Source organism: Ceratotherium simum, chromosome 16, assembly GCF_057802395.1.
Source record: "Ceratotherium simum simum isolate JZ-2026a chromosome 16, ASM5780239v1, whole genome shotgun sequence".
NCBI lineage: Eukaryota > Metazoa > Chordata > Mammalia > Perissodactyla > Rhinocerotidae > Ceratotherium > Ceratotherium simum.
Window position 1 is genome coordinate 60,516,640 of NC_141915.1, and position 19,492 is coordinate 60,536,131.

The 19,492-nt window shown below is 45.7% G+C and overlaps 1 protein-coding gene across 6 annotated transcripts in view; it reads left to right on the top strand.

Moving 5' to 3' along the window:
• RPTOR (regulatory associated protein of MTOR complex 1) overlaps nt 1-19,492 on the top strand; it is a 414,631-nt gene that overhangs the window by 252,070 nt on the left and 143,069 nt on the right. For all 6 annotated transcript variants that reach the window (XM_004432844.2, XM_087441745.1, XM_087441746.1 and 3 more), the window contains 2 exons: nt 15,488-15,588; nt 16,140-16,284. In XM_004432844.2, the coding sequence (XP_004432901.1) occupies nt 15,488-15,588; nt 16,140-16,284 (246 nt within the window). The remainder of the gene's footprint in view (nt 1-15,487; nt 15,589-16,139; nt 16,285-19,492) is intronic.

Consider the following 19,492-nt stretch of genomic DNA (forward strand, 5'->3'; position numbering starts at 1 on the left):
CTGTCACTTGATACATTATTGGTTTTTGCTAGCTTTTAAGGATTCTCAACACTTAGCTTTGCATACAGTTTATTGTCTTATTTCAGCTCACCACATGAAAGTTCTTGCGTTTGAGAACCCCTCTGTCACCTCTGAGTGTGAAGGCGACTCTGGTCACTATACCCACCTGACAGAGTGACCAGACATAATACGGAGATGAGACAGGGAGAATTCAGGCCTGTGTGGTTGGGTTTTATTTCCTTCAAGTTTAATGACCTGCAAAAAATAAGAAGAATGTGCATCTCATCCTCTGCCTGCTGTTTCCCTCCTGAGGCCCTTGCTCTCTGTGTGAAGGGTTGTCCTGGCACGAGTCTGGTGAGTGGCCATGCTGAGGCCTGGCTGTGGGTGCCCAGGCAGCGTTTGGCGTGCATGGACTGGATTGGCAGGCATGTGTCCCATGCCCACATGCCCTCATCTGCTGCTCCCTCGAAACTGTCCTCCCACCGTGTGCAGCTTTGTGTGTCCCAATGCCTCCAGGGCCAAAGCTCTGTGGGATCAGAGCTCGGCTGTTAATGTCAATGTCAGCTGATGAGGAAATCCTACCCTGCAACCTGCATGGCAGGTGACTTTGTGTCCAAGGAGCCCCCACAGAGCCCCCCGGAAGCCTCAGGACCTGGAGCAGTAGGGTGTAGGAGCTTGAGGGTGGCACTGAGCCCCACTTCCATGACCTATCTTTCCAGCCGTCTTTATGACACTAGTGTAACCAAACTCAGTGGGTCCATCTCTTGGTGAGTGGGGAGCAGAAAAGCACAACTAAGGCTGAAGTGGGTGAAGAAAAATGTTTATTGCTAGTACAAGCAATGGAGAACATCGGGGACAGCTCCCAAAGCAGTGTCCGCCCGAGCTTGGTGCAGTTGGAGACTTTATACTCCAGAGTGCAGAGGATATGTTACAACTGTATACAGCTGGTCCTAATCAGGGTGCATGTGCAGGCCATTACATAACAAGTTCGCTATAACATGCCATTACATAACAAGGTCTAGGTATCATTACATAACAGGTTCAGTGCAACATGCTATTATGTAACAGGTCCATGGTAACTTTTGGACACTTAGAGCTGGAGCAATTTGCAGGGGTCCTGCTGCAACTCTGTAAGTTTCACCGTAGGATAGCAATAGCTGCAAAAACAAAGACAGCAACTTCTGAAAAACAGCACATTTACTTTTCTCCTTGTCTGGAAAACATTTGACAGACTATGTTTAGCTATGGATCAGATTTTCAGTAACCCTTTCCTTGCCTGGTTTCTGAGGTGCCAGAGCCTTCCCCTGCTGCCCATAGGTGGTCAGAAATCCCGCCTAATTGTGTCATAGGCCTCCACTTTGCCATCACTGGAGAAACTGGTAGAAAAGTTTCATACTTCAGAATTACTGCATGGTAATTCTATAATAAATGTGGTTTGTTTCAAACAGTGGCCTCTGTTTAACTGCTCAACACAAGGTTCCCAGGATGTCGAGTATTAACCCCTTACCAGCTTCTGCCACCTTTGTCAGATGAGTCTCAGCACAAGACCAGAGAGAAGATATGGGTGGTGTTTGTGTCTTATAATTATTTAGCAATCTTTAAAGCTACAGAAGGAATTTGTTTTCTAACTAAGCTGCTGTATCTGGAACTAAACTATAGTGAACCTTCCTTGAGCACCCCCCGATTTCTAATTATCTAAGCAAATCTAGCAGCCTGATAAATAAGCATGTTGCCACTGCAGCACATATTTATATTCTGAGTCCTTTGAGAGAGTGGCAGTAAGATCCATGCTTGGAAATTAAGGGACATTTTTCAGCCCTGAAGCAAAGTGATGAAATGCTCACACAGTGCTGGAAATCTTAGGGTACTCAGAAAGCTGCAGGGGATCGGAAAGACTTGAACCTGTTCCACAAGGCTGTTAGTATTGTGATCACTGGAGGCGCAGAATGCACCAAAAATTATTCATGAGTAACATCTATGTGTAAACAGCATCTTTGGAATAGCTAACAATCCTGTGACTTGGGTGAAATGAGTTGCTGTCCTGCTTCCTGTGAAGCCCGAGTAGCAGTTTTGAGGTGATTCATGATTCTTTTGGTTGACAATTAAGAATAATAATCATAGGTAACATTTATGGAGCACCTACTGTGTGCCAGGTACTGTGTAAAGGGCTGTACAGATATTAACTTGGCTAGTCCTTGCTAGAACCCTTTGAAGGGAGGTGCTGTTATTATCCACAGTCTAAAGAAGGGGAAACTGAGGCACAGGGCGGGCAAGCAGTCTGCCCAGTGTCTCACTGAGTGGGCATGCTGGAGCCGGAGTTTGCCAGACAGACTGCCTGGAGCCCGCGCACTGAGCCACGCCGTTGCCCTGACCCCAGTGAGTGCTGCAGGACAGGAAAGCAGTGTCCTCCAAGGGCCGGCTCAGGCAGAAGGTCTGCGAGGGGCTGGCAGCAGCCCGCACTTGCCATTACATGGGCTCCGTAGCTGTGACTACAATTTACCCTGCTGTCAAGTCAGAATTGTAAACATGTATTATGTTTGAAAGGAAAACTATCAAAAGATACCAGTCTTGATTCAAAAAGTACCTTTCTGGGGCCAGCCCCGTGGCTTAGCGGTTAAGTGTGTGCGCTCCACTGCTGGCGGCCCGGGTTCGGGTCCCGGGTGCGCACGGACGCACCGCTTCTCCGGCCATGCTGAGGCTGTGTCCCACATACAGCAACTAAAAGGATGTGCAGCTATGACATACAACTATCTACTGGGGCTTTGCGGAAAAAATAAATAAACAAATAAACCTTTAAAAAAAAAAAAGTACCTTTCTTTCCAACATTAAATATATTATATTGGCTGATTGAAGGTGAAAAATCAGTAATTCGTTAACACCTGCCAGTCACTGATAAGATGAGAAATGATTCACTGGAAGCTAATTGAGAAATGAAGTGGGGAAAAACAGAAACCCGAGAGACTGCACAGTGGAGAGAATGTGAGTAATTGGTGGAAATGTGGGAATGCTGTAATGTAACAGAATAACAGACCCTCCCTGGCCCCCAGAGCAGTAACCACTCAGCCTTGCTTGCGAGCACCGCCCTAGGGACTGAGTGGCACTGGGCTAGGTCCAGGCTTTTCTGCTTCTCGCCTCCCGCTGAGATCCCTCTGAGGTCAGAGGGGAGCATGAGGGGTGCTGGGCCCCCTTTCTGTTGGACACACACCCCATCATGGCCTCTCTAGTTAGTCCTGATAGCCAGTGTGCAGGAGGCTGAGCTCTGAGATGAAATTGTGGATGAGCTGCCGAGGGAGAGCGTGAGAGGTTTCAGAGGCCTCCATAGGGGCACCTGCACACAGCACAGACAGTTTCCATTTCCTTCACAGTGGGCCCCAAATCCTGGCCTCTGTCTTTAAACCAAAGGCCTGCACAGCACGGCATGATGTGTTTTAGCATCTGCGGCACTAATTTCATCTCTCCTTGCCGCCTGATGCCCTCACTGCCCTCCTGGTGTCCTCAAGAAAGTGTGTGTCTACCAGTCTCTAATGGATGCCCTTGCTTGGCCAAGATTCAGGGATGCAGATGGTTTTGCAAGCGGCTTTTCTTTGTTGAAGGCAGGCTTCAGGTGGTGAGAGGGGAAAGGCCGCAGTGAGGCCCAGCGAGGGCCTACCAGTCACTCTATTGGCCTTTCTGGTGTGGTGCTGTTGTCTTCTGTGAATTGCTCTGTCTGGCTGGGGATGCTTATCACAGCAGTCACGTGACTGAGAAGATGAGGCTGTGGGCTTCTGTCACCCTCCTCTGAACCAGTGCCTCATCCCACTTTTGTCCATATTGAAGCAGGCAGACTTTCCCTCCTTTCTCAGTCTGCTCTGAGAGTGTGTTGTTCAAGTTCTGGCTGCGTAGCACTGTCCTCTTCTTCACAGCCCCTGGTATTGGCCCTGTTTCATTCGGCAGAGAGGGAGGAAGACCAGTTGCATTAAGCAGTCGTTCTTCAGATCTGTCCATTAAAGGAGTGCTTAGAGCTTCGCTGTCATTCATATTTGCACAGCCAGTACACTTGCGATCAGTGATAGCAACATAGGCCTTGGTGTGCCTTGCACTGTTGGAGGCCCTGGGTGTGTATTAGCTCTTCTGGTCCACACAGCAATCCAGGGAGTAGCTACTGGCACTATCTCTCTCTCAGACTCTGGAAACTTAGACAAAAGGAAGTTGAGTGACTTGCTCAGAGTCACTAGTAAGTGGCAGAGCCCGCATCTGCCCCACGTCAGCTGGCTCCTGAGCTTGTTCCCGTCTGCTATTCTGTCTGGTCACTGTGCCGTGTTGCCTTTCCAGAGAAGGAGCTCACCCACTCTCATTCGAGTATGTCACCTTCTGATCTAGAAGCCGATAAGTCATATATGAGATGCCAGCTTTGAGAGGTGCATCTATGTTCTAAGCTTCAATGCACTTAGGAACTGTGCGTCTGTTTCCTGGACCTCTCATTCATTCATTCAACAAATGTTTGTTAATGGTTGATGTGTGCCAAGTTCTGCTCTAGGTTCTGGGCAGTAAAAAGACCTTCACAGTCCTTCCTTTCATTGACCTTACAGTCTAATCAGGAGGAAGAAACATCAAAACATAAATAAGAAAATATAAAATTACAAAGAGTGCTAGATGGAGCCATAATATAGTGACAAGTACTTCTTTGATTGAGCAACCAGGAAGGCCTCTCTGAGGGCGACACTTGGACGGAGATCCACTTGGCCAGAAGGAGCCAGCCAGGCGCGGTGGGGGAAGGTATTCCCAACTGGCAGCCGTGCAAACTCTGAGTCAGGCACAAAATTGGCTGTATTTCAGGTGCAGTCCTGGAAAGAGGGCATACGTAGGTTTAGTATTTAGAATTAACACAACTACATTGGGAGCAATTAGTGGGTTCACAGTGGCCTCTCGGAGTCTGACTCAGGTCACTGCATCAAACAGGGAGACTGAGGCATTCAGTAGCTTGGTCAATACCTAAAGTGGAGATGGAGCCAAATTGTTTGCAATTTCAATTCCCAGGTTGCTGCGTGGCTGTGAGGTAACGTTTACTCTTCCATGCCATCCATCAGCAAGTGTTTGAGTGCTGGTGTACGTAACACACCGGGGGCTATCAGATGATGATAGGAAAAAGACAGCTACTAGAAGTATATTAGATGATGTGTCCCCAAGAGCTTAAATCTAATTGGGGTGCTCAGGTTAATATCTGTGGAACTGTTAACAAGTAAGGCATTGGCTCACTGGCCCACAAGTCTCTTAGAGCTGAGAGATTGGCCTGAACGCTCGGTGAGAGGTTGGCCTCCTCTCCTGCACAGTCAGTGTGTAGTGGTCATTCACTCAATGCCTGTGAGTGGGCAGTAGTGCAGAGAGGGGAGGGCCCTGGGCGAACTGGAGTTCTAGGGCCAACTCCTTGGAGGAGGAACCGGGAGCTGGGCTTCAAAGAGGAGGCAGTATTTGGATCAGTGGCGAGGAATACAGCCGGTGTTTTGTTCTGTAGGTCAGTGGTCTTGGTCTGTTGACCGCAGCCTTCCACCAAAGGGAGCAGGTGGTACAGAGCCTGCCTAACATGCTCTGTTTGCAAGAGGGAGAGTGGGTACAACTGGCATCCACAGGGAGGGCTGTCACTGGTCTTCCCTGAGGAAAGTGGTCAGCTGGTCCTTTTGCGAGAAGAGTTTAAGAGATCTTTAAGTTTATTTCCATGCACGGTGACCCAAACCAATTTGGTGTGCTGTGTGTCGTGTGTCTTGGAGCTGTAAAGCATTTCCTTTTACTACTGGGATTGCTGTCAGAATGCCCCTCTTTCTGCTGCAGGTAACCGAAGCCTATTTAGCATGTGACAACACCAACAGCCCACCTCGCCTTCGCAAGACCTTCATGATGACACTATTCTTCTGCCCTAACAAAGGTTCATTTAATAATTAACCATAGAAAGTAGAGCAAAATGATGCAAAAAGTTTTCAGAAATTTAGATCAACAATAATGGTACTGTTATTTGAAGTATTGAGAGCTGAAGTAAGAATTGGCTCATGTTAAGAAAACTTTGAGGTGGACCCAATACCAGAATATGAAAAGGTCTGGACAGGCTGAATAGCTAAATGCAAATGATCAGAATTATGTATATAGACCTCTCAATGGTCCAGAAAAAATCACATGTACAAGTCTGGGATTTGGGAAATTTGGTACAACACTACCCTCTGTGAAAAAACCTGGAGATTTAGTAAACTGAACTTAATTTGAGTCAACTCTTCAAAATGACTGCTCCAAAAACAGAAAAATTCTAGGGGAAGAATGTGATTGCCCCTCTCTCAACTTGATGCAGATGTGGCAGGATGTGGAATGGGTGTGTCAGGTGAGAAACACTTTAAAGAACTGGGATGTTTAGCCTGGAGGAGAGAAAACTGGAAAGACACAGTAACTGTTTTCAGATCATTGAAGAGCTATGAAATTGCAGGGGTGTCTATCTGGTACCAACAAGTGCCAGCCTCAGAGCTGCCGGGCAAAAGCACTGGGGAAGGCGGTCTCAGTGTAACGAAGAACTTCCTCATGGTCAGAACCACCCGAGGTGAAATGGGCCACGGGGAGCGCACACCAGGCCAAGTGTGAGTTGTGACAGATGAGGCTCCGCAATAGGAGGGTGATTGGGCTAGAGGTGATGAAGATGCCTCCGACCCAAGCAGCATAAATTTTTGTGATGCTGGGAGAAGCAAGAAATGTCTGACTTTGCAAGTGGAAAAAACTCCTTGGTTTATTAGGGAAAGAAAGGAAAAATGTGAAGGGAGAGAATTCTACAGCTACTAAAAAGTAGAATTTTAATATAGCAAAATTAAGTAGCACAACAACAAACAGTTCCTTCCACTCCTGCCTTTTATTGGGTCAATGCAGAAAACATGAAATTTTGAAAATAAAGTGAAACATATACAGTGGGTTTTTATAGTATCACTTATGTATCCAATTAAGGCATTTTGGGGTTGTTTTTGCCATATTTTTTCAACAACTTTATTGGGGTATAATTTACATACCAATTATAAGTGTACAATTCAGTGATTTTTAGTAAATCTACTGACTTGTGCAGCTATCACCATAATCCAGTTTTAAAGCATTTCCATCACTCTAATAAGATCGCTCGTGCCTCTTTGTAGTTAATTCCATTCCTACCCTCAGCTCCAGGTGACCACTAATCTATTTTCTTTTCTGTAGATTTGTCTTTTCTGGATGTTTCATATAAATGGAATCATACAATGTGGTCTTTTGTGTCTGGATTTTTTTTTTACTTAGCATAAGTTTTCAAGGTTCGTTCATATTATAACATGTATCCGTGTTTTTGTCCCTTTTCATTGTTGCATGGTATTCCATTTTATCTGTCTATTTATCCATATCATTTATCATCATTCATTGGCTGTTATGAATAACATTGCTAGGAAGATTCATGTACACGCTTTGTGTGGACATACATTTTCATTTCTTTTGAGTACATACCTAGGAGTAGGATTACTGTGTCATATGGTGAATTTATGTTTAACTTCTAAGAAACTGTCAAATTATTTTCCAAAGTGGCTGTACCATTTTACATTCTGATCAGCAATGCATGAGAGTTCGGTTTCTCACATCTGCCAACATTTGTCATCCTCTGCCTCTTTGATTATAGCCATTCTTGGGGGTGTGAAATGGATCTCATTGTGGTTTTCATTTGCAGTTTGCTAATGGCTAACCGTGTCGAGCAGGTTTTATGTGCTTATTTGCCATCTATGTATGGGGAAGTGTCTGTTACAATCTTCTACCTGTTCTTTCTTTAGGTTGTCCACTTAATACTGAGTTGTAAGAGTGCTTTATATATTTTGGATGTAAGTTCTTCTCAGATATGTGATTTGCAAATATTTCCTCTAAGGCCACTTTTTAAATTACAACATGAAAATGTGCTGCATGTAACCTAGGTTGCTCATAAACTTAGCGTGTTTGTTATATTAAATTTAGGAGTTCAGTTTATTTGGGCAGTTCCAGCATTTCTGATTTAATTTACTTTAGAACTTGTGGGGTTTTTGTAACAAATAAATGGGAGCGGCTGTACTTCCTGAGCCCTTACAATGTCCCAGGTTCTGTGCTAACTTCTTACATGTTAACTCATTTTAGTTTTCTGTCTCCCTGTGGAGTTGAGTAGTATAGATGAAGTGGCTGAGTCTCGGGGAGTGTAAGCAACCTGCCTAAAGTCACACAGCTGCAGAGCCTGGAGGTTCTGCAGCTGAGTTCTGCAGCTGAGTTCTGCATCACTCAGGTCTGTCTGATTCCACCCTCTTGTTTCTGCACTGCGTGTAACGTTGAAGGATCTCTTTGACGTTCTGCAAGTTCATGTGTAGATGTTCAGAAGGAAGAAAGGTTAATTTTGGTTGGGGACATATCAGGAAAGGTCTTTGAGAGAAGCATGAGTTTTGTGCATCTAGGTGTCTGATCTCCAAGGGCAGGTTAGATGTGGACAAGATGAAATGAGGGGATGTCTACAGTGTGGGAGGAGTAACCAATCAGTTTGGCCAGGACACCAGGTACCCGGGAGTAGGAGCAGGAGCTCACGTCTGTGTAATGCACCCCTGCCAGGAAAACCTCAGAGGAAAATTATCCCAGAAGATCAAGAACAACAAACACAACCTGATTGTATTTGGCAACTATTGTTTCTGTGGTGTTTTAACAAATTCACAGGAGGAGACAATTTACAACAAAGCTACCAGCAGTTCTGCTCAGCACAAGTTGTGGAGTGACCCTGGCATTTCATTCTCTTCGTGGACTAGAAAGATTAGGATGAGCTAAGGAACCATCAAGGGAAGTTGGTAGCAATCTTTATTACACAATGGATGTGTTACATCCAAGTTTACTGCCAAGGAGGCCAGCTCAGCCCCTCCACCAGGTCCACACTCGCCCTCCTCTCCTCCCACCTTCTTTTTTTTGTGTGTGAGGAAGACCAGCCCTGACCTAACGTCCGATGCCAATCCTCCTCTTTTTTTGCTGAGGAAGACTGGCCCTGGGCTAACATCCGTGCCCATCTTCCTCTACTATATATGGGACGCCGCCACAGCATGGCTTAACAAGCGGTGCGTTGGTGCGTGCCCGCGATCCGAACTGGCAAACCCCGGGCTGCCACAGCAGAGTGTGCACACTTAACCGCTTGTGCCACCAGGCCGGCCCCTCCTCCCACCTTCTTTAGACTGGATTTTTACGAAGAAGCTCCCTGGTGAGGGTGCCCCAGCGCATTCTAGAAGAGAGAGCTGGAGAGACAGAGTCAGAAAGTAGCAGAGTGCCTCAAGAGGGAAGTGCTTCTATTACCAAACCGAATGGGCTCACCTCCTGGTGAGTTGAATAAGACTCTACACCACTGGAAGTTGTCTCACAAAGTGTATTTGCAGCAAATAGGAGGCCATGAGGAATCATTTCCAAAGTCATGGCATCCCCGAACAAAGGGAAGCAGGAACTTTTATTTGGTTGGGGAATGAATATTCAAAAGGGAGAGGCAGGGTATTGGCTTGCACAGGCTCAGTTGGAAAACATGCTTCCACATAATGAGGCCTAAGCTCCTCCTGGAGAGATCTTTGCATTAAAAATAAGGCGGAGTTCATGGGCATAGCTCTTGTGGTGAGGCTTGGTCAGTTTCAGGATGGCTGGTGGTTACATCTCCTTAACATACAAAAGGAAAAGAAACAACTTGGAAAAACAGTTAATTGCTTCCAAACCCACCTTTGAGTTTCTCGAGGCACCTAGTTGGTGACACTTCCCTGGGATTCGTCTGGATCAAGAGGGAAGTACTCCCCGGGATTCATTTGGATGAAGAAGGAAGTGCTTCCTGGGATTTGTCTGGATCAAGAGGAAAGTACTCCCTGGGATTTGTCTGGATCAACAGGGAAGTGCTCCCTGGGATTTGTCTGAATGAAGTGCTCCATGAAATTTGTCTGGATCAAGAGGGAAGTGCTGCCTGGGATTTGTCTGGATCAAGTGGGAAGTACTCCATGGGATATGTCTGGATCAAGAGGGAAGTGCTCCCCAGGATTCATTTCGATCAAGAGGGAAGTGCTCCCTGGGATTTGTCTGGATCAAGGGAGAAGTGCTCCATAAGATTCAGCTGGATCAAGGGGAATTGCTCCCTGGGATTTTTCTGGATCAAAGCAGAAGTGCTCCATGAGATTGATCTGGATGAAGAGGGAACTGCTCCATGGGATTGATGTGGATGAAGAGGGAAGTGCTCCCCGGGATTCATTTGGATCAAGAGGGAAGTGCTCCCTGGGATTTGTCTGGATTCTGTCCCTTTCCCTCATTTTAGAAGCTGCCTTTCCCGTATGCGACAGGCTTTTTAGCAGCTTCTCAGAAAACTCTGCTTCGAGGAGACTTCTCCTGCTAGGTGTCTGTGACTGTAGCTCTCAGGAAAGGATCTGTCTGAAGATCAGTCTTGACACTAGAAGCCCAGAGAAAATCAGCTTTTTCAGGAAATGCTTCAAAAATAAACTTAGACTCAGATTTATTTCCTAAGGGTTTGGGAATCTGCACTATTTAATAAAGAATCTGTTTTTATTATGTCATAAACATGTTGACTAAGCGAATGGAGACACTGCTCCTTTCCTCTCTCTGCTCCCGGGTCTCCCTCTGCTTTCTGTTTACAGCCACCAGAGGACTCATCCCAGTATTTAGTGTTGTTGTTGGCTGGCTCCAGGGATGGGCAATAGTTTATCATCCTGTCATAAGTTCGGTAAAAGGCAGATTATCTCCAGTATTAGATTAACTCCTGCTCACCGCTGAGCCATGGAAATCATCACTCCCTTTCCTTCAGAATTTTAAAATACATTTTTCTGCATTTCCGTTACAAGTGAAGATGAGCAGGGTTCTGTTCTGTGGGAGCTATTAAATGCAGAAAGAAAGAGGTCCAAGGGGGAGCAGCACTGCACACGTCCACCATTTGATTTAGAGACTCAGTTCAGATTCTTAAAAATCATTAGAAAACAAGCTGCCTGTCTGAGTTTTTAAAAAAAGATCAGTCAGCTTACTCAGAGGTAGAATTATGTAATTTTCTAGTCTCTAACATCGTTCAGGTGCTGTGTTCACCATCAAACCATTTTGATAACACTGAGCCGGTATCCTCCTGGAGAAATTACCAAGAGCTTCATTTAAATCAATGTTTTTTAAACTGCAGGTCATAGTTTATTAGTGGCTGTAAAATCAGTTTGGTGGGTCACAGCCTGCATTTAAAAAAAAAAAAAAAAGCTAGAAAATGTCATTGTTTTCCTGGTAACATGAATGTTCTTTTATTCTATTGTTCAAATTTGTATATTTACATGTGATTGTATATGTGTATATATCAGGTCACCATGCAAAATGCATATCTTACTAGGAGCTGTGATCAAAAAGTCTGAAAGCTTCTTATGTTCAATGGGGACCTATACATACTGATTCCTTAACTGTCCATCCTTTAGTTGTCAGTCCCGTTAGTGTCACTGCCATTAGATAATCTTTTTCTATTTGTAGGCCCACATCCTTGTTCTGCCATCAGCCTAATGCCATGTTATGGTTTCCTATAAACTGCCCCATTTCTAATTAGAGATGTTGCTGATACATGTATTCCAACTTCCTCCTCTCTTCTTGTTTAAGGAATAATTTTGATGATTTATTACCATTTTACTTTAAAAGCCCATTCCTCTTTTCACCACATGCTTTGCCCTTCAGAACTGCAGAAGGACAGATTAGCGGTGACTGAGTCTCCCTTCCTGGTGCAATGAACTGAACCTTTTGTCATCAAGAAACTCACTCTTTGTTTCTGATAATGCATTTGCCATAGACTCCACTCTGTGGGATAGTAGTGTAGCTATACAGCTGTCTTTTGGTTAGTGTTTGCAGAGTGTATCTTTTTCATATATGTCTATATGAAAGGCATCCTTATATATATTTCTGCATCTTTATATTTACCGTGTATCTATTTTTAGCAGGATATAGTTAGATTTTGTTTTGTTTTGTTTTTAAATCCAGACTGAAAGTTTTGACTTTAATTGAAGTATCTGGTGTTTTTATATTTAGTGTAGTAATTGACGTATTTGGGTTTAAATCTACCATCCTATTTGCTTTCTTGGTTCCCCCCTGCATTTCTTTTTTACTACCTTCCTTTTTTCTCCTCCATTGCCATCTTTGGGGTTGATTTAGCAGTTTTGCTGCTCCTTTCTCCCCCTCTATTGGCTTGTTAATTATATGTTCTTTTCCTACACTTGAGTGGCTATTCCAGAGCAATAGTCTACTTGTGTTTTCTATTAAGGGCCAGATAGTGCACGCTGTAGGCTTTGCGAGCCACATAAAGTATCTGTTGTATATTCTTCTTTATTTTTTTACAACCCTTTAAAATGATAAAGACCATTATTAGCTAGCAGGCCATATAAAAAATAAGCCGGTGGCTGGATTTGGCCCTCGGGCCATAGTTTTGGCAACTCCTGATGTAGAGACTACAACGTGCATCTCGGACTTACTAAAGTCTACTATCAGTCAGTACTTTTACCACTTCCCAGCCAAAGCAAGGACCTTAGAACACGCTAACTCCATTTACTCCCCTCCTGACTAGTATGTGAATATTGTCCTATATTTTAATTCTTCATGAGAGGTTGAAGGTGTTCAACGGGGTTCCGTGGGGATACATTTTACAAGCAGATGCATCTTAAAATGAGGAAGTCAGAGACAGATGCTTGTAGGTCACTGTGTGAGGGCTGGCAGGGGGGATCCTCAGGCTTCTTTGCCCAGTTTTGATCAGAGGTCTAGTCAGTGAGATTGGGATTGGGTGTCCGGAAGAGAGGCTTATAGTACTATGTGGTACCCGGTAGGAGTGTCTCTGTTTAGGGTGGGCATCGGCCACACCTAACAGTCTTAGGATGTGGATTCACAGCACTAGAAAGAATAGCCACGTGGTTTAGGGTGGGGGCTTTGAGTGTGGGATCAGTCCACCTGAGGCTGAGATCAAGCAGCTAGTCAGCCAGCCCAGCCTCCATGGTGGACACCAAGGCCCCAGGGGCTCCCTGGTTGGCAGAGCTCTATGTATGTTGCCACATATGGATGCCCGGAGGGGACCGCATCCTGACTCCATGGGGAGAGGACACAGAAGTCCCACAATTGGTACTTTTCCTGAACTCTGCCCCTGAGTCCCTCTCTGGACTGGTTTGAATCTCTATTTCTCTGTAATAAACTGTAACTGTGAGTATAACAGCTTTCACTGTCTTCCGAGAGTCCTTCTAGTGAATTATCAAAACTGAGAGTGGTTTGGGAACCCCCGAACTTGCAGTTGGTGTGAGAGGTGAGGGCAGTTTTGGGGACTGTATCCTCTAGCCTCACAGTTTGGCTAACTCCAAATATGTTTCACAAGAGAACCTGTGACAGATATTCAAGATAGGCATTTTCTCGAGTGCTTATTCCTCACACACTTTAGCTCTTGGTATGTTTGTTGATCCTAGACAACATGGGTCTTCAGATGTGCTGTGTTCTCCATCCAGACTGCTTTCCAGATGGGAGGGCAGGCAACGCATTCAGCAAGAGTCCTTAAACTATAGAAGGTGCAGCGTTTTTGCTGAATTTTGTTGTTGACGATCTTGTAAATCATTTTATTGAATAGGGTTTCAGTGCATGTGTTGCTCATCTCCCGTAGGACCCGATACACAGGCTAATTAATGTCCACCCTCTGGCCCTATCCATGCCCCCCAACCCCGTTGTTTCCCAGTGACATTTTCCTTTAGGGCCAGCAGGCAGGGGGTATCCACAGGCATTCCAGGGCCAAGAATGAGAATGCTGGTCAAATGTCTTCTCGGGCTGTTTGTTTGCATTTCGTAAAGACATATGTTCTCTTGGGAGGTACACCCCACCCTCAGCTAGCCACTATGGTGCGAAGTCTGGTACAGCTTGTTAGAGAGCAGGGGATCTTGGCTCTGCTGTGCTGTTCACGGGTCTGTGCTCTTCTTGCTGGAGAGAGTTGGGTGGAGATAGGAGCAGTCCTGCAGGATTAGGAAACCCGGGAGCCCTGCTGTCCTTGTGCCAAGTGTTTACCTAGAAGCCTTGACTTCCTTTAAAAGAGGCCCAACACATAGCCAATTAAAATTGCTTTTTAAATCAGCCGTACCATGATCAATAACTTGACTGTGTTTGCAAACGATTCAGTTTGGGTAACCCAGAGTCCCCCTGTTGAGGTAGAAATTTTTTCTTGTGTTTGGAAATGTTTTTTTTGAGACTTCTGACATTCATTGAGCAATAATGCTATGTTCAAGTATTCTGCTGATGCCTTGTCTCTTATTTTTTTGTCCTGTCACTAAGCCTACTTGAGGAAATAAGAATTTTTTTATTCCTGAAGGAAAAGGTGTTAAGTGACAAGAAGGAGCTATGTGCCGCAGAGTCATCCTAGGAAGTTAGCTCAGCTCCTCTGCGCCTGTCCTGAGGCCCAGCCTCTTTGAATATTAGTCATGTGAAGACAGTGCCATCAAATGGGTTACTATAATGGGAGTTATTAATCTGTTAAATCTTATAAATAGCAGGAATCACACTCTAGTCTCTGAACCAAATTACTGTGAACATTTTCCTTTGGGGAGAAAAAAAGAGTTTTCTGTCAGATATAATTAAACTTGCTACACAGCAGAGACAGTGAAGCTTGTACAGTGACAGAGACAAGCCCGCAGCTCAGGGCTCTGCACCTGCTGCCCCTCGGCCTGCCTTCTTCTCCCTCTGCTGTCCACACACCCTGCTCCCTGGCTTCCTCAAATGCTGGCCCCTCTGCTGCAACGTCATCTTCTCAGAGAGGCTTTTCTCAGCTGCCCTAACGACACGGCCACCCTTGTCCCTCCCACCCCGTTCTCTGTATTCTCTGCGTCATGACTACCCCTTCACGTATTGCATAGGTACTTGTCCTTACCACCAGACCATCAGCGCCATGAGAGCAGGGCCTTCGCGGATCCTGTCAACCGCTGCATTGCAGTGCCCAGTTGTAAGGGCTCAAAACAGTTGTTGAACGAATGGAAGGTAAGTCGGCCTTAGAGGACGGCTTTCCTTCCTCGGCTCTCAGGTTGAAAGTGCACTTCCGCAGGCAGGAGCCACAGGGACGGGGCTGAGATGAAGAATCGTAGAATGTGGTGCCGACTCCTTGGTAGCAAGTGCCACTGGCTGCCCTTTGGGCCCAGTCCATGGCCTATCTCTCGGGCGTGGAAACTACGAAATGGTGTGTGTTGCCACTGGGTCTGGTCCACACATCTGGGGGCACCCAGAGAAATTGCTTTTGTGTAGATGTGGAAGGGGAGGAAAGTGGAAGATGGAGGTTGAGTCTTAAGATGTGAGGTTAGAAGTATAGGAGTATTGAAAATCATGCGCAAAGGCCAGGGTGTTCTCTTGGTGTAGCCTAGCCTCTCCTGCCTCTGGTCTGAAGCTTTTTGTCTTCCTCACCTCTTTTCTTCCCACGGTCTCCTCCCTCCATCCCCTATTTCAGTGGTTACTAATGAAAACGCACCGTGTTTCCTAGGATTCCCGGCCGGCTGAACGACAGGAGGACTCCTTTGGGCGAACTGAATTGGATCTTCACAGCGATCACAGACACTATCGCATGGAATGTGCTCCCTCGGGGTGAGGCTGCCTGGGCCGGTCAGCGTGGGGCCAGGGAGGGCTGCTGCCTCGAGAATCAGGAGACACTGGCCCTTGGCCGTAGGGGAGTCAAATGGAAGAAATGAGTTCTCTCAGTGAGGAAAGCTGAAGGGGATGAAAAGGAGAAGGCAAGAACCTAAGGAGATGTCTTGAGGATGAAATAAGTTACCGTGTGTCAGGCACTAAGAACAGTGGTGTATCGTGAGCTCCAGACGCACATTTGCTCTGATTGTCAGTACATTACTCTCTGGGCAGATTCAGGGCTCGTCTTTCTTCATGACCATTGGCACTATCCGTATTTCTTAACACCAGAATTACTATTATAAGACTTGTTTGTATTTTTTCGTTATTGATGGGTTGGGTTTCGGTGTTTGTTCATATTTATGTAGGTATGTATATATTGCAATAGGAAATGTGCATACTAGTCCTAACTTGCTTGTAAAAATTTTTGATGGAAGTAAATTTGTGTATTTGGCTTTAAATGCTGGACACAAGTCACTGAAGATACCTTTTTATCTTTTATCTGCCCTCAGATCTCTTCCAAAAGCTCTTCAGACAGGACCTGTTGGTGGCTAGTCTGTTCCGAAATTTTTTATTGGCAGAAAGGATCATGAGGTCGTATAACTGCACCCCAGTCAGCAGCCCACGCCTGCCCCCCACTTACATGCATGCAATGTGGTAAGTGTCTCACACTGGACAGCGCCAGACTGACAGTTAAGTTCTCTAAATAGTGTGGTTTTTTTTCATTTCTACAGTAGAACAAGTTTAATGGAATTACATGAAGCAAAATAGGAAGACTTGCCACCAAACTTGGAGACCTAAGTGGTGTTGACAAGTAAATAAAATCATTCCTCCAACTCTCTACAAATGGGAAATGTGAGTCTCCTTCAGAAGCACAGACTCCTCTGAGGGTCTTTCCAGACTGAGCGGGACCAGCACCTCCAGAGGCCTTACAGTTGGATAGCTCAGGGACAGGAGAGGGCTTGCAGACGAGTTTCTGACTCTGTAGAGTCTAGTACAGAGAAAAGAAACTGCCAACTGAGTTTATGAAGTGTGTCCAAGATTGCTCCAGAGAATTAAAACCCTTGGGTTCATGACCAGTTAATTTGTATGCTTATTTCACACATGCACAAGCACACGTGCATATGCACACGAGTGTGATCTTTTATGACTGTTGATCACAATTTACCCCCAAAACTGGATCACTGCTACGTATGCTACCACTAATAACAGTAACAGTAATAATACTGTAAACTGCCTTTAATCTAGATGTCATGTCCGAAGGCACCTGGCCTCTTCCTGTTTCCTTGCTTTTGTAATGTAAGTGGAGTTTGAGGAAGTGCTAAAATGGGATGATAACCAAGGAAAAATAAGTCTTAGTTACATCCATCAGAGGGAGAAACCCTAATACAAATATTTAAAAAGAGCAATTCACTTATGTTTAGCCTTAAAAGCCGTTTTATGGTGTATTTTCATGGTCAGGTTTATATCAGCTAGTGATTTTTTTTTTTTTTTTTTAAATATATGCATGACCACTTCCCCCCGACACTGGAAACCCAGAGACCCAAGAAGGAATTTGTAAACTCACTGCCTCTCATCCACTCCAGGAAAATCAGGAACTAACATTTCTTATCTGTGAGACAAATCAAGATGCACTGGGCTAGCCACAGCACCAGGCTGTAAACAGAGTTAAAATTTGCATCAACTGTATCCTTTTTAGGAGTTTGTAGAATAAAATAGAGAACACTGATATGGAGAAACACAAAAGTGGGATTAGACCCTAAGAAGAATCAGTGACGCAGCCATTTACATCATGTAGAAACAGAGTCGCAGACCACAGCACATTCCGTTTCCATTCTTCCAGAAGACTGCAATGGGAAGAGAGATGGTTATTTGAAAAGCCTTTTTGATACTTAGAATGAAGACCCATGTTTCTGGAAGAGTAGATTCCAAAACTGCCTTATTACCTTAAGAAAAGTGATGCCTTAAATCCTGTCTATTTCTTCTGAACCAGGTTTTTATAAAATATCTGTTATAGGGCTGGCCCCGTGGCTTAGGTTAAGTGCGTGCTCTCTGCTACTGGCGGCCCGGGTTCAGGTCCTGGGCACGCACTGATGCACCACTTCTCCCGCCATGCTGAGGCCACGTCCCACATACAGCAACTAGAAGGATGTGCAACTATGACATACAACTATCTACTGGGGCTTTCAGGAGAAAAAGGGGAAAAAAAAGGAGGAGGATTGGCAATAGATGTTAGCTCAGAGCCGGTCTTCCTTAGCAAAAAGAGGAGGATTAGCATGGATGTTAGCTCAGGGCTGATCTTCCTCACACACACACAAAAAAATCTATTATAAAAAAGGAAAGAAGGGCCGGTCCCGTGGCTTAGTGGTTAAGTGCTCACGCTCCACTGCTGGTGGCCCGGGTTCGGATCCCGGGCTCGCGCTGATGCACCACTTCTCCGGCCATGCTGAGGCCGCGTCCCACATACAGCAACTAGAAGGACGTGCATCTATGACATACAACTATCTACTGGGACTTTGGGGAAAAAAATAAATAAAAAAAAAAAAATTTGAAAAAAGGAAAGAGAAAGGAAAAAGAGCTGCCCAGGGTCAGTGCTGTATCTGGTCATGGATGAAAGCATGTGTGAAGTAATAAGAGATGGGCACCACAGCAGCTGCCCAGTGTGAGGGCCGCTGGGCCGAGCAGGTTCCTCAGGGGAGGAAACATGGAGTGAACTCGAAGCACCGACTGTTAGCGAGAAGCAGCCTGCGTCCTCCTATCCCCGTCCACCTGATCACTCCAGCAATGAGTCCACTGAAATAGTTTTATTTTTCATGCATGTTTCTCTAGGTGTGAAAATGCCTCCTATAACAGATGCTCAGCTGCTGCACTGGAGAAGATAGTAAAGGCCAGAGCCAATCAGAGAGCAAAGAGGACAGACAGGGCAGGTGAAAAGCAGGAGAAAGGGACCCAGGGAAAGGAAGCACATGGAGACGATGGCACCCATGTCTTTTCACCAACCTAGGGATCTTTCTCTGATATTGGCCTCTTAGAATGTTTCTGAACTCTAGAATTTGTGTAAGTACCGTTTCATGTAAGGCGCAAAGTGCCAGCAGCGTCTCATAAACCCGCGCGTCTCTGTTAGTGATACCCTTCCGTGCCAGCCTGGAAACCTAGGAATGTGGCCCTTTCTCCTGCAAATTAGCTGCCCGTGAATCTCGTAAAGCAGATCCTCATTTGTATTTATTTGTTGTGCGGAGAAACGTGAGATAACACAGCTCTCCACGAGGCCCAGGCAACGTGGAGAAAGCCTCGTGGGTATTCCAAGGCATGTGGAATTGCTAGCAGTCATCCGTGTCCACTTGGGTTTTTCTACTTTCCTGGTTCCAACCTCCCTGAGTGCTTCAAGGCCCCTCTGCAGCTAATATGCACCCTGAAGGCTTGAGTATAATCTAGTCACTCAGCCTTCCTGGTCCCCCCGCATCCTGCAAAGTGCTATCTATGGCCTGATATTCTCCCTGCTCCCTTTTGGGCGAATTCTAGTTGTTGCAGGTTGTGTTCCATGGGAAGCAAACTCGGAGACAGAGGTTAGTGGTAGGATGCTGTTAGGGAGGGCTCCTGGGATCACGCCCATGGTTGGGGAGGTGGTGGGACTGGGCAGAGAGGAAAGTCAAGTGGCAATACAGTCTCAGCAGTCTCCTCAGCCAGCCCTCGGGAATTTTGAGAGTGGTGACCCTTCTGAAGTGTCCTTGTTGACGTGAGAGGGCCAGACCGTTATCCTCCCTCAGCAAGCAGTTGTAGAAGCAGGCCACCCGGGGAGGGGGCAAGAAAACCTTTCTTCTGAAGGGGCACCCAGCTCCCAGCATGCTGGTCTGCTTCTTGCTGT